This window comes from Haliotis asinina, chromosome 7 (assembly GCF_037392515.1).
Source record: "Haliotis asinina isolate JCU_RB_2024 chromosome 7, JCU_Hal_asi_v2, whole genome shotgun sequence".
NCBI lineage: Eukaryota > Metazoa > Mollusca > Gastropoda > Lepetellida > Haliotidae > Haliotis > Haliotis asinina.
Genome location: NC_090286.1, coordinates 54,286,933 through 54,299,369, shown reverse-complemented (window position 1 = coordinate 54,299,369; position 12,437 = coordinate 54,286,933). Strand labels below are relative to the sequence as shown.

At 38.9% G+C, this 12,437-nt stretch overlaps 1 protein-coding gene across 1 annotated transcript; it reads left to right on the top strand.

Moving 5' to 3' along the window:
- The first annotated feature begins 2,637 nt into the window (after positions 1 to 2,637).
- On the top strand, positions 2,638 to 11,133 carry LOC137290768 (chloride channel CLIC-like protein 1). Its single transcript, XM_067821884.1, has 8 exons — positions 2,638 to 2,793; positions 3,525 to 3,694; positions 5,087 to 5,311; positions 5,732 to 5,959; positions 6,902 to 7,042; positions 7,550 to 7,744; positions 8,030 to 8,299; positions 10,712 to 11,133. The coding sequence occupies exons 2-8, from the start codon at positions 3,551 to 3,553 to the stop codon at positions 11,114 to 11,116; spliced, it is 1,608 nt and encodes a 535-aa protein (XP_067677985.1). The 5' UTR covers positions 2,638 to 2,793; positions 3,525 to 3,550; the 3' UTR covers positions 11,117 to 11,133.
- Positions 11,134 to 12,437: the final 1,304 nt, after the last annotated feature.

Here is a 12,437-nt window from a genome sequence, read left to right as displayed (position 1 = left end):
CGTTACTTATACATTCAATATATTGATTAATTTCTCCTTTCTGACTCCTCTTAAAATACACTTTTCACAACGGTTAATTGAATCACGATATTGAGAAAGGTTTTAACTGATTTTAATTGTTGAAGTGTTGCACTAAAATAGCACTTTAAAACGACTGTTAACTTAAACGAATTCCTTGTAATGCATCATGGTCTTGATAATTAATTTGGATTGCAGTAACGTAATTAATAAAAAGACGTCTTGTCGACAGTGGAACTGGGCGACGTGCAGGTGCCCTTAAAATGTAGCTCGAGCAAACATTGGGATTAATAAACAATGTTGTTGTTATTTCCGCTGGACACTCTGAGCACTGTATTGACCCTTTTAGTTTTAAAGATGTCGTTGTTTAATCTATGCATTCAAGCAGCGTTAAAAATCAATATGCTATTGTTTTGTTCAGAACTTCAAGGAGAGTTAGTCAGCATGGTATAGAAACGTATCTACTTTATACTGACAAGTTGTACCGTTTAGGGTTCAATTAACCGATCAGTTTGATGAGCATGATTAATTAATGGTTTATTGTTTTTCTTTCCATGCTCTTATCAAATGCCGCCTACATCATACAAATTTCATTTACTGATAATGGTTGCTATTGGATTAGTGATATTCCTGGACAGTAACCTGCAGTGCAAATCTTTGGACACTCGTTTATTAAGCCAATAATACATTTAGGGCCAAATGCAACCAAACAACAAACATGGTTATCACTTATTCATGATATATAAAATACATTGCTCGTTAAAAACAACAACAAATAAAGAGAATTATAAGAGTATAGTCGCAAATCAGAAGTCAATATTTTGTACTTGGGTTTACCTCCCTCGAAACGAAGCAGCCGCGATACCGAAACCAGTCACAGTCGGTGGGTGTGCACTCTAGTGGAACGAAGCCTTTTCGTAGGCCACTTTTTCTTTTGCAGATACGCTTAGCCTACTCTCACTTATAAGAGGATGTCAGGTTTTGTTCATTGTAAGTTCCTGTGGAACCAGAGACATTGAATCTCTTAAAGTGTGTAACGACTGAATGCAGAATGATTCGGACAACTAAGATAAAATGGCGTATAAGTTTATGGCGCATAAGCCGGACAGGTGTTAATTTCAAATTGGATGTGGTCAATGATTGTATATTGTTGTTAGCAGACAGACAGTCAAACAAATAGGTGTGAATCAACTAGACATTGAGTTTCTGCGTGATAGAGTCTGCTTATCACAATCAACCTATTTTTGGTATGTGTGTTTTCATTTTTGTTAATTTCTTCTGGAGAGGGGGTGGGGGGAAGACGTTTCTATAACTAGTAGATTATTTACTTGCTTGTGTACACAACCAACATTAAACAACAGCTCACGGCCTTATACTCCAGACAGGCATACATTCGAAAGTACTCGTGTCATTCCGGCAAGCCGGACCGCCTTCTTGCAGGTAATTAACGGGAAGAGACAAGTAGTTACGAATGGGCAGGTATATTGTTTCAAGCCTCGCGAACCTATTCACTGCGCATGCATCACTAGCGCAGATTATCACGATTATGACCTAAAAAAGCCCTACTTTGAACTGAACAAACATATTTTACAAATGGACACACATTAGAAAGAATTGACGACATTCACACATCAAGTAAGCTTCAATTATACATAACCAGGAAGAACTCGAAAAAATAACTTCAGTGTGCGTTTTACTCAAATTTGAGACACAGCTTGGATAGAAAGTTGTTGCTTTCTGTCCCTATGGTCAACTGGATTTTCAAGTGTTAGGTGGTAAGATGTCTGAGGACATCTATGGGGTCGTTCTCGAGGGAATGGGGTGTATGGTGATGAATGTGTCGTCAGCTCTACTTTTCGGTACAAAATGGTGGGTTGGAAAATCAATGCACGATCAATGATAATTTACATTTAGGCAGCAAAGAGATACAGTTACATCCAGTGTACTTCTGAAATCCTTTCTCGTGATCTCGGGAGATATATTTAAAGTTGAATAGCATATTGTGAAAAGGAACTGCAAAGATTAGACTGAAATGGGATGCACTCCACAACAAGTTTTATGGCTTTATACAATACTATACTTTTCTCTTTGGAAAATTGAAAAAAACGAAACAATATTGTCCTGCCGACTGCACTCCAAAGAAAACATTTAAAATCAAAAGACCTGAGTCTGCTAATTAACGTATCTTGGTGTGTTACCTCTCCTCTCCACTCTTTCAGGACCACAAACGACTGCATTCCTTCGTTGGCTCTGCTACTGCTGATCCCTTGTCACGCTAATAGTTCGCGTTGCACTAATGCAGCCGACCCGTGAAGGTCCGGGGTAGTATAGGCCTTCAGCAACCCATGCTTGACATAAAAGGCGACTATGCATCTTGTAAGAGGCGACTAACGGGGTCAGGTGGTCAGACTCGCTGAAATGGTTGACACTTATCATCGGTTCCCAGTTACGCAGATCGATGCTCATGTTGTTGATCACTGGATTGTCTGGTACAGACTCGATTTTTTACAGACTGCCGCCATGTGGCTGGGCTATTGCTGAGTGCGGCGTAAAACTAAACTCATTCATTTACTAAGGCAGCTTCTTCTGCAAACTTCAAGCAGCGACGCTGTAGGGAGCACTGTTTCCAGGAGTTGTCGCCCTTGACAAACGCTTCAGTACCAAAATAAACGGAAAGGGAGAAGAGGGCCAACTACAGTAGCGGTTACTTTCAACTGAATGTCGATATATTTCACTGGGTATTTCCGAGGATATGATTGCCGGTTTGCGTTGAAGGTTCGTTGTTGTTAACCTGAAACTTTATTTCCGATTAATTTATTTATTTCTATGGTCCCCAACATCACCCAAAGCTACACGCCATGGACATGGTTTAGCATCCATACAACCTGCATGGTCGAATTGACATTCGTCACATTGCATAGTGCGCAGAAGGCTGACGGTTCGAATCCCTTCAAATTATCTAAGTCAAAGATGTTATTTTCCCCTTTTTGTAGGTGTATGACTAAAACTTGGACTGTTGGTGTCTGAGATATCCGTGCTGATCTGAGGCTCATCAAAGAAAACAAGCAGAAGGCTCCCAAACGATTAAAATAGTTAGACGCTTTTAATAGAATTAGCCACTCACATTACAAAGAAATAAATAGCCCCTATAATGGTAAGAATACATTATACATCTTCATTCAAAAACGCCTATCAAGGTCACTTATAAGATGATGTCAGCTACTAGGTTTGTTTTCGTCGTATGTTCCTGTGGAACCAGAAACAGTGAATCTCCAAGTGTGTAACGATTGAATGCAGAACCATTCAAGAAACTAATTAGGAGATAAACATACTCTGTTTGGAAATTAAATGAATGTTAGGATGTTAGTCATGTATGTAAACACAACTATTACATCATGTATAGACTTATACATTGAAACACTGGCTCTAGTTACAGACTGTGATAACTTTTAAGCACTTAAAACGTTTTACGTAGCAGCATGTTCCTACTTTGGTGATATTTACAGAACCTAACAGAATCATATCCATCACAATGTGGTTCTTGACTGTGGTCCTGTTGTGTTCTGTGGTTCAACACTGCCACACTGAAGTCAGGACAGATACAGAGGACTGGATCGATCCATATGACATGGAAAGCTTCAACCATGACACTGTGACAATGAAGGGGAAACGAAAGGTAGGCTAAAGCAGCATGCTAATGGTCAGTTAGTTTTACTTGCAGTATAAGCGATAAAAGGTTTCAGAGTAATGTAAGCCTACTAGCTAGAGGACAGTAAATTCCACAAAGGACTAAAGCTACATTTACTTGTGGACTACCAGTGTTACCATTATGTCTGGACCCATGAAGGGTAGAACAGGCCTTCTGCAACCCATGCTTGTCATAAGAGGTGACTAACAGGAACGGGTGGTCAGACTCGCTGACTTGGTTGACACTTGTCATCGGTTCCCAGTTACACAGATGGATGATCATGCTGTTTCACTGGATTACCTGGTCCAGACTCGATTATTTAAAGGCCGCTGCCATATAGCTGGAATATTGCTGAGTGTGGCATGAAACAAAACTTACTCACTCACTACCATTATGTCTATATCAAAAAAATTTTCTGGACTGGTGGTAGTGTAAATTTATATTTGCCAAGAGTTTGCAATGTTGGGGAAAATATTTTCACAATGATGTCAGATGTACTGGTTGTTGAATGGATAACACTTACATCTGACAGTTGACAGTCACATACAGTAGCATCTTTTTTTTAGTACAGATAACTACAGTGCACTCTGTCTAATTGGGACCAACTAAAAAGTCTGATTTAGACAGCAGTCGTGCACAGTCAAGATTATAAAGCAATGTTTTTACATGTAACTACCTTTTTAGGCTGAAATCCGAAATGAGAGTTCGAGGTACAGAGTTTTTTCATTATGACAACAAAGAAGGATTATGTCGGGACAGTAAGTTCAGTTGGGTTTATACAGCAATCCGAGAAAGACAGAGTCTGAGTTGGACAGAGTGCACTGTATGTTTATAACGGGCATTTTTTAAACTAAACACATGTATAACGAACTGACATTTATATCTGCCACTAGCTATATATTTTAGTTTAATGCTCAGCATGAACTAAGGTCATAACAAGCTACACTTAGTGATCCATGTAAGTTATGATCATAGTTTATTACACATGTGTAGGATAAGATAACTGGAAAATATCTCATCACATTTAACAATATGTAGATAAAGAACACTTTCACTTTTAGTTATTTCACGACACCCTGATAGTAATTTATTCTTTTAGAATTTACTTTCAAAAGTATATTCTCCTTCTGAGAGTGACGACTTCATTTTGATGTTTCTCATAAATGAATTCTTCCCATTCTTTGAGATAAGTCTGTACACTGAACTCAAGTGTCTACTGCATCTAACTGAAAAGTGACATTTACTCACACATTTCCATCATGCCAACCCATCAAATATACATATGCGAGACATTACATCACCTCACCTGTCATCCCTTCATTGCTACAACTCTTTCTCTGTTTTATTGGTAATAGTAAGGCTGTCCTGTTTTTCATTAAGGGTGGTACACCACAGCCGAATCCCAATCAAGATCAAGGTCAAAGACAGATCCCAAAGAAAGGTGAATCAGTCATACAAGAAACAGAGTCAAATGCATTCAAAGTGGTGGAGGATGCCGAGCAATCAAAGGGAGATAATCCTGGTACCTGCTCTCAGCCGCCTTCTCCCTGCCCAGCTTTGTTTAGGCAGTATGTGAAGTCACTGCTGTTTCACATGAAGGGAAAGGTAAAACGTAGTGTAATTACGTGGGATAGAGAGGGAGGGGATTGAAATTTACTCTTGACTAAGTGTTGTAGTATCATATCACAAGGTGCATTAGGAAAACTTATTTCACCTTTCTATTTCTCAATGTGCAAAAGCCAGATTATGTAAAGGAAAAAGTCTCCAAACATAATTTCTGAATATTTTGAACTCTACTACTTTATGCCTTTCCATAGGATGGTGATGAACCCTCATGGTTAAGGTATTCGCTTTTCTTGCAGAAGACCCAGGTTGAATTCACAATATGTGAAGTCCATTTCTGGTGTCCCCTACTGTGATATTGCTAAAAGCGGCGTAAAAATAAACTCCCTCACTCAAAATACCCTTCCAAAAAGTTCTAGATTTATTAAACTTTCAAGTAAATGGTAAGTTCTCCTTTTTAAGGTTGCCTTTGGTGCGGAGGACCTCAATATACGAGTAAAGATCACTGCAACTGAAGTTGAGTACCTAGAACAGTACACCTCCTCATCCTCAGAGCAGACCTTCCACCGAGTACATGAGATCCTCAGCTCAATGGTGCAGCATGTGTCCATGGTGTCACCAGATGATCCATCCGTACGCAGGCTGTGGATTGAAAATGTCATTGGGATGCAGGTTGAAAAGTTTGTTATGGTCAGTATAGAAGTTTTCAGTTGCATCTTAGTGTGTTATGTGGACATATTTATGTTCAGGGTGTAATGATTCATCCAGTCACTGTATGCATTTTGATACTATTTGCAATCCATGTATCAAGTCAAAACCATAGAAGTACATGAACATAATTTTCAAATATCTCTTAGATAAGCAAACCAAGTATTCAAAACAAACTGGAGACCATCAAGTTCATGCTCATTCATTCTAAATATTTGAGTTCTGCATGAAACTTTGCTGTAATATGTTTGAAAATGTTTTGTGAATCTTACGCTCCACTAAGAAACTAATATGTTCTTACTGCCTACATCTCCAGCATGTTCAGTCCACAACTGACTTCATACACATCAAATGTCTTTTCACTGACTTCATTACAGGGGCCTGTTTCACAAAGCTATCATACCACTATGACTGTCATAAGTCTATACTACAGTATAGGAAGTACGAGAAATGTTACAAGATTTTAGGCTTACAAGAACTTTGTGAAACTGTGCCCAGGAATTAAACATGTCTGTTGTAAACTTTATGATAATTATAGATATAAGTGTAGAACCTCCAATTAGGAGGAGATTGGTAGACTGGTGTTTAAAGCATTTACGTGTCTTCCAGAAGAAGGGGTTAGTAACCTTAGGGTTAAATCATTGATTTCCTACTGTTGAGAAAAGGGTTTTCTTAAGCAAGTGGTTGTAGCTTTTCCATGTAGAAATGGCTAGAAATGATGCCAAGAGGTTGAAGCAATCACTTACTACACTGTGAGCAAAGGCTAGTAGGCTACTTGTTGAAGCATTCACTTATCACAATAGATAGAACGGGTTCATAGCCTAAGGGCTGAAGTATTGACATATCCTGGTGGGTAGTAATTCAGATGAATAATGTGTGTTATATACATGTATTCATAATACGGAGTGCACATGTATGTTACAGTTTGCTTTTCTGGCAGCTGCTTTGGTCACTGGAATTTTTGCTGCTGCCCGACTACACTTTTCCTGGAAGAAGCTGTCAGTGAAACTTATTTTTGTTTTGTTTATCTTGAGTACAGCCTGGCAGTGGGTTGAACTCTACAAGGTGAGTTACTAAGGAGTGGCAAAATCAACTGACATTTTGTAAAGAAGATTATAATTATGAGATCATTACAGGTGCAGGGATACAGATGGGCATGATATGTGCATAGATACATTGGACATGAAGTGATGTATAGCTTGACTCCTCAGAATTACAAGAGAGGATATGAGTGAGTGAGTGAGTGAGTGAGTGAGTGAGTTTAGTTTTATGCCTCACTCAGTTATATTCCATCTAAATGGCGGCAGTTTGTAAATAATTGGATCCGGACCAGACAATCCAAGGATCAACAGCATGAGCATCAATCTATGCATTTGTGTTTCGATGACATATGTCAACCCAGTCAGTGAGCCTCACCACCCAATCCAGTTAGTTGCCTATTATGACAACCATGGCTTGCTGAAGATCAGTTTTATCTCAGATCTTCACGGGTAGGATAGGGTATGAACAGAATTGCAGATTTTTTTTGTTATGAAAAAAATGCCAACACAATCAGTCAATCACCTGTTTCAGATTGAAGAGGCAAAGCAACACATGGCAATCATGAACGAAATGCCAGAAGGATGTCGTAAGCGAGAGAGGGATGAGAGCTTCATGTCCACAGTTATGAGAACACTTTCTTCAACTTTTACATTTGAAAAGGATGATTGCTTAAAACACTATGAGCATCTCCTGATTGCGCCTTTCTGGAGAGCCACCCCCACACAGGTACATGTGATATACCACTGTGCCCAATGCTAGAGGATAACCCACACAAATATATATTGGTTGTGTAAATTTATGTACATGGCATACCAGATTGACCCATATTTGCAGCTAGCCTTCATTGACGTGTAAATGGTAAACCGGTTGCCCACTGGTAGAGGGTTGCCCTCACTGATGCTCGTAATTGGTAGACCTAATTGTCCTCTGTCTGAAGAGTCATCGTGAACTTTATAATCACTTAGCGTATGTACGAATCTATAGTAATCGATAGTCTCTTTTCATTTACAGGCACTGTCAAGAACATTTATCCGTTTCTTTGTCAGCCCATTGCAAGACATTGGTGAGGCATTACGAGAATTCTTGACAGGATTACTGAAAGATCTTCCTGCTCAGCTTTGGCCAGTGGCTTTAGGAGGAGTGGCCCTCTTCTTCTTCCTCTTCCTGTTCATGTATTTCGGTTACCGTGTCAGACTGCCATTTTGGCTTCTTTCCATTGAACCAGGACAAAAGGAGGATAACCCTCAAGTTCAGTTAGCCTTACAAGAACAGGGAAAAGAGGTAAGCTCTGATTCAGTTTCATGTAAATCATGTAACTTTCACTACTCTTTTACTTAGTTTGGTGTTATTACACTTTTAGCAATATTCCAGCAACAATGTGGTGGGGTACACCAGAAATGGGCTTCACACTCTGTACACAAGTGGTAATTCGAACCCGGGTCTCCTGCGTGACAAGTCTATGCTTAGGCTACTCCACCGCCCCACTGCTCTCCTAAATATGAGGATGCATGATGTTGCTGACCTTAGTAAAAGTTTTCGTCTTTAACAACTTTTTACCCCCCTTCATGTAATGTACAGTCAACGCCTCGTCTGTCTGTCCGTTTGTAAACATTTTGTTTGCGGTGTATAACTCATAAACTGTTCAATATTTTTAGACCAAACTTGATAAATATAATAATCTCAACCTATAGTTGTGCCTTTTGCTATTTACAGGTTTTTCTGATTTATAATTTTCTGGGTTTACATGGAAATGTTTTGGACTTAGTCTCAAAATGGAGGCATGGGCTTCGTTTCCAGAGCACAACTCGAAAACTGTTCAATATCTTACAGCAAAACTTGGCAGATATTTGAGGTAGACAACAGAGTGGTGCCTTTTACTGTTTACAATGTTTTGGCATTTTCATTTTTCCTGGTTTCCATTGAAACAATTCTGACTTAGTCTCAAAATGGAGGGATAGGCTTCGTTTCCAGAGGACAACTCAAAAACCATTTGATATCTTTCAACAGATCTAGGCAGATATATGGGACAGATCTTGAAGTGGTGCCTTTTGCTGTTTACAGATATATGGCATTTATATTTTTCGTGACTTCCATGGAAACGATTCAAACTTAATCTAAGAAAACATCAAGTAACTGTCAGATGATTTGTCCTCTCAAATATGTGGGGGCCAGGGAGATATGTCATCTTCTGATGACTCTTGTTTTGTTGTTGTAGCATTCAACAGAATCATTGTTTTCGTTATGAAGTGTAATGATACAAACAACATACACTAGGGCGTGTGTGCGAATTATGATTCACATTGGTAAATTATAAAATGTCTAGATATTACACTCCTGTTATACATTCACTATAAGTATGAGCATACTGCTTCTTTTTATTAAGTTTCAAAATGCATACAAGTAATTTGGATTATAAGACCAAATATAAATGCTATTTAAGTTTGTTTTCACTGACTTACAAAATCAAAATTCCTTTCTTCTGATAGTAACATGTGTATTTGATTAATGGAAAATAGGATATTGCATGCCATTGTTTGTAACATAACAACTTCACTCTTTGAAGTGAGGCGGGGGTCAATATAATATTACTTACAATAATATTGTCACTTTGACCACAACTTCACTTCCGAGGAAGAAATCATTTTGGTCAGCAATGTATAGTAAGTAGTCTGGATTTTATAACTCGGTGAAAACAAATCTCAATAGCATTTTCTATCCTTGAGGCGAGCTATAGGGTTAAACATCCGAATTAGTGTATACCACAGGCTTCCACAACGCTCGCTTCACACACACCAACAACCATTTAGGTCTGGTGGAAATCTGTACATAGTGACACCATCACACAACCCCAGTGAGCAATTAACGGCAACACAACAATTCGGCATGTCTTTGTTGACGTCGAGAAATCAGCGAAATGACAGGTTTCCCACACATTTTCTATGCAACTAACTGAAATCTGGTTTCTTTGGTGGGTGAGAAAGAAGCAGACAGCTTTTTGGCTACTTTTGATCGCTCTCTATGAATTGACCACAAGCTTTTTAAGAATGAGTTTGGTGTTCTGCTTAAGACTAACCACAATTCTTTCATATGTAGTGGTTAAAAGAGTACAAAAAAGTTGAGTTTATTCGTTCATAAAGGTTCATGAAATGAAGATTGTGTCTGCTAAGTAACATCTAAAGTGTAGGCATGGGTGTTTGAAATATACATTGCTTAAACTGTTTTTACAAGTTTGTTTTGAAAGTATGAAGATACTGTTTCATTGGTGTTCATGGTGTTTGGATGGCTACAGACTTAGTGAGGCCCACTGGTCTTAAACGTTGATGTCTGTAATGGTATGGTTTTGCATTATGCTGTGTTTGAAGTAGCGATTAAACCTAACTGTGCTCAGAAATTGTGATTTTTTAGTGTTATTATTAGTTTTACTAATATAATTCCTTTATCTTATTGGCCTTAATTTTGCCCAGAAATTCCTTGAAAATTGTGTATAGACCCTGTAACCAGGCCAAAATTTGTTGATCTGTCTTCATTCAATTATTCAGGTTTACAATCCATATTGATTGATGGTTTGTTACCATCACACGATATTCCTCTCTCAGTGAACATGATTCACCCAACATGTATATGACATGTTTGATCCCCACATTTTTCAGATGGACATTTTGTTTCAAACATTGGTATATGTTGCTATTTCAGTTAAAAGCACTCAAGGAGGCCCATAGCACTCAAATGAACCAGATTATGGATGTTTTGAAAAAAGACCAACAAGCCCTGGAGCAGCAGTTAGCCAATCAGGAGACCATTCTTTCTTTACCTGGTGTAAGGAAAATGCTGCAGGTGCCCTCTGAGAAGCAAGGGTCAGAGGTGAGGGCAAGTCGCTCATTCCCAATGATTGCTGGTGGTGATAGGAAACCAGATATGACAGGAGTAGAGCATCAGAGAAATCAAGTATTTTCTGCAGCTGATGGACCCGAACCTCAAGAACTCAATATTTCTGGAGACTCTGAGATAAAAGATGATGTGGATTTGAAACTGAAGCCTTCAGATACAGAATCATTTGAGGAAATCAATATTGACACCATTGGCCCAAGGGATAGTTAATAAAGTGTTCATGTTTAGTCACTTTTGCGGTCATTATTAACCCTTTACAAGTATCAACATAACGTTTTACATTGTACAAGTGCCTTGAGAATGAAATTTTCTGACAATTGGTCAAATGCCATTACGATTCTGTCTCTCATTAATGAAGATCAGGGATGGATCCAGTGGTACTGCAGTGGTGCTGCAGTGGTGCACATCGCCCTCTGCTCCTGATTTCTTTTTCCCTGAAGAGCATTTCCCCTCTGACCTTTGGACTTCATGATATATGTCCATCCCCACCCAACTGTCTTCAAAATCCTAGATCCTCCCTTGATAAGGATTCTCCCTTGATTTTTGACCTCACAGATCATGCATATGTAGAGTAACTCGGGTCAAGCTGAACAACCTGTATGCCTGTTATTATATTTTTATAAGCATTTGAATCTTGAGGTGCAGTTGTCATTATTTCAATTGTCTTCCAATCTGTGATAACCTCTAAAGAAACACAGCTTCTCTCTGTATCGACATCAGTCCTCAGTCATCTCTGAGGATAGTTGATGAGTGGAGTTGATGCAGGGTGCCATTGTACAGAGTGAACAAGACTAGCACTCTACATACAGGAATGGATTTGTGAAAAGGAATTGGCTCCGGAACAGGTCCCCTTTCCAAAAAGCCATGTTGCTACTGAGGGGATCAGAACTCCCAAATAGGCTTTGACAGACGTAGCTCTAAGGTTGTTCTGTACAACGGCACCAAGGAATATACTGTGTGTTGTGCATAATTATAATGGTTACCTTGGAGGGAATATTATATTGATGGTGCTATCAACCTGTGAGAAGAGGATGGCTTAGCTATCGAGGCCAGTTCAAACAGACCCGCCCTGATGTGTTGTACATGAAACGGTTACTGTAGAGTGAATGTTGTCTTACTCATACATTGTGTTCATCCACATTCAGACACAATCATCAAGCCCCATGCTTGTGATATTTTCATGCAAAAATGGGTGTTGTTTCAATGCTTCATTGTTACAGTTAACATTGGAACAGGTGAAAATTATTCCTCCCTGTCCTACTGCCTATACGTACCTCATGAACATATTTGTACTTTGATAGTCAGTGAAACATTACTGAATTGAAATATATTTTGTTTAACTGCAAATTGCAAGTAAATGTCTTCCTTGTCTTCTTAAAATTGCCCAGTTATTGCCTTCCATATTTTCACTGGAAAGCTTGCTTCTGATTAGTTCATCTCAGGATTAGGACAAAGGGCAGTGTTACACGTCATATTTGGGCTTACACATTCTTAGTAAGTACTAATTTTAGAACACAAAGCCGCCTAACCC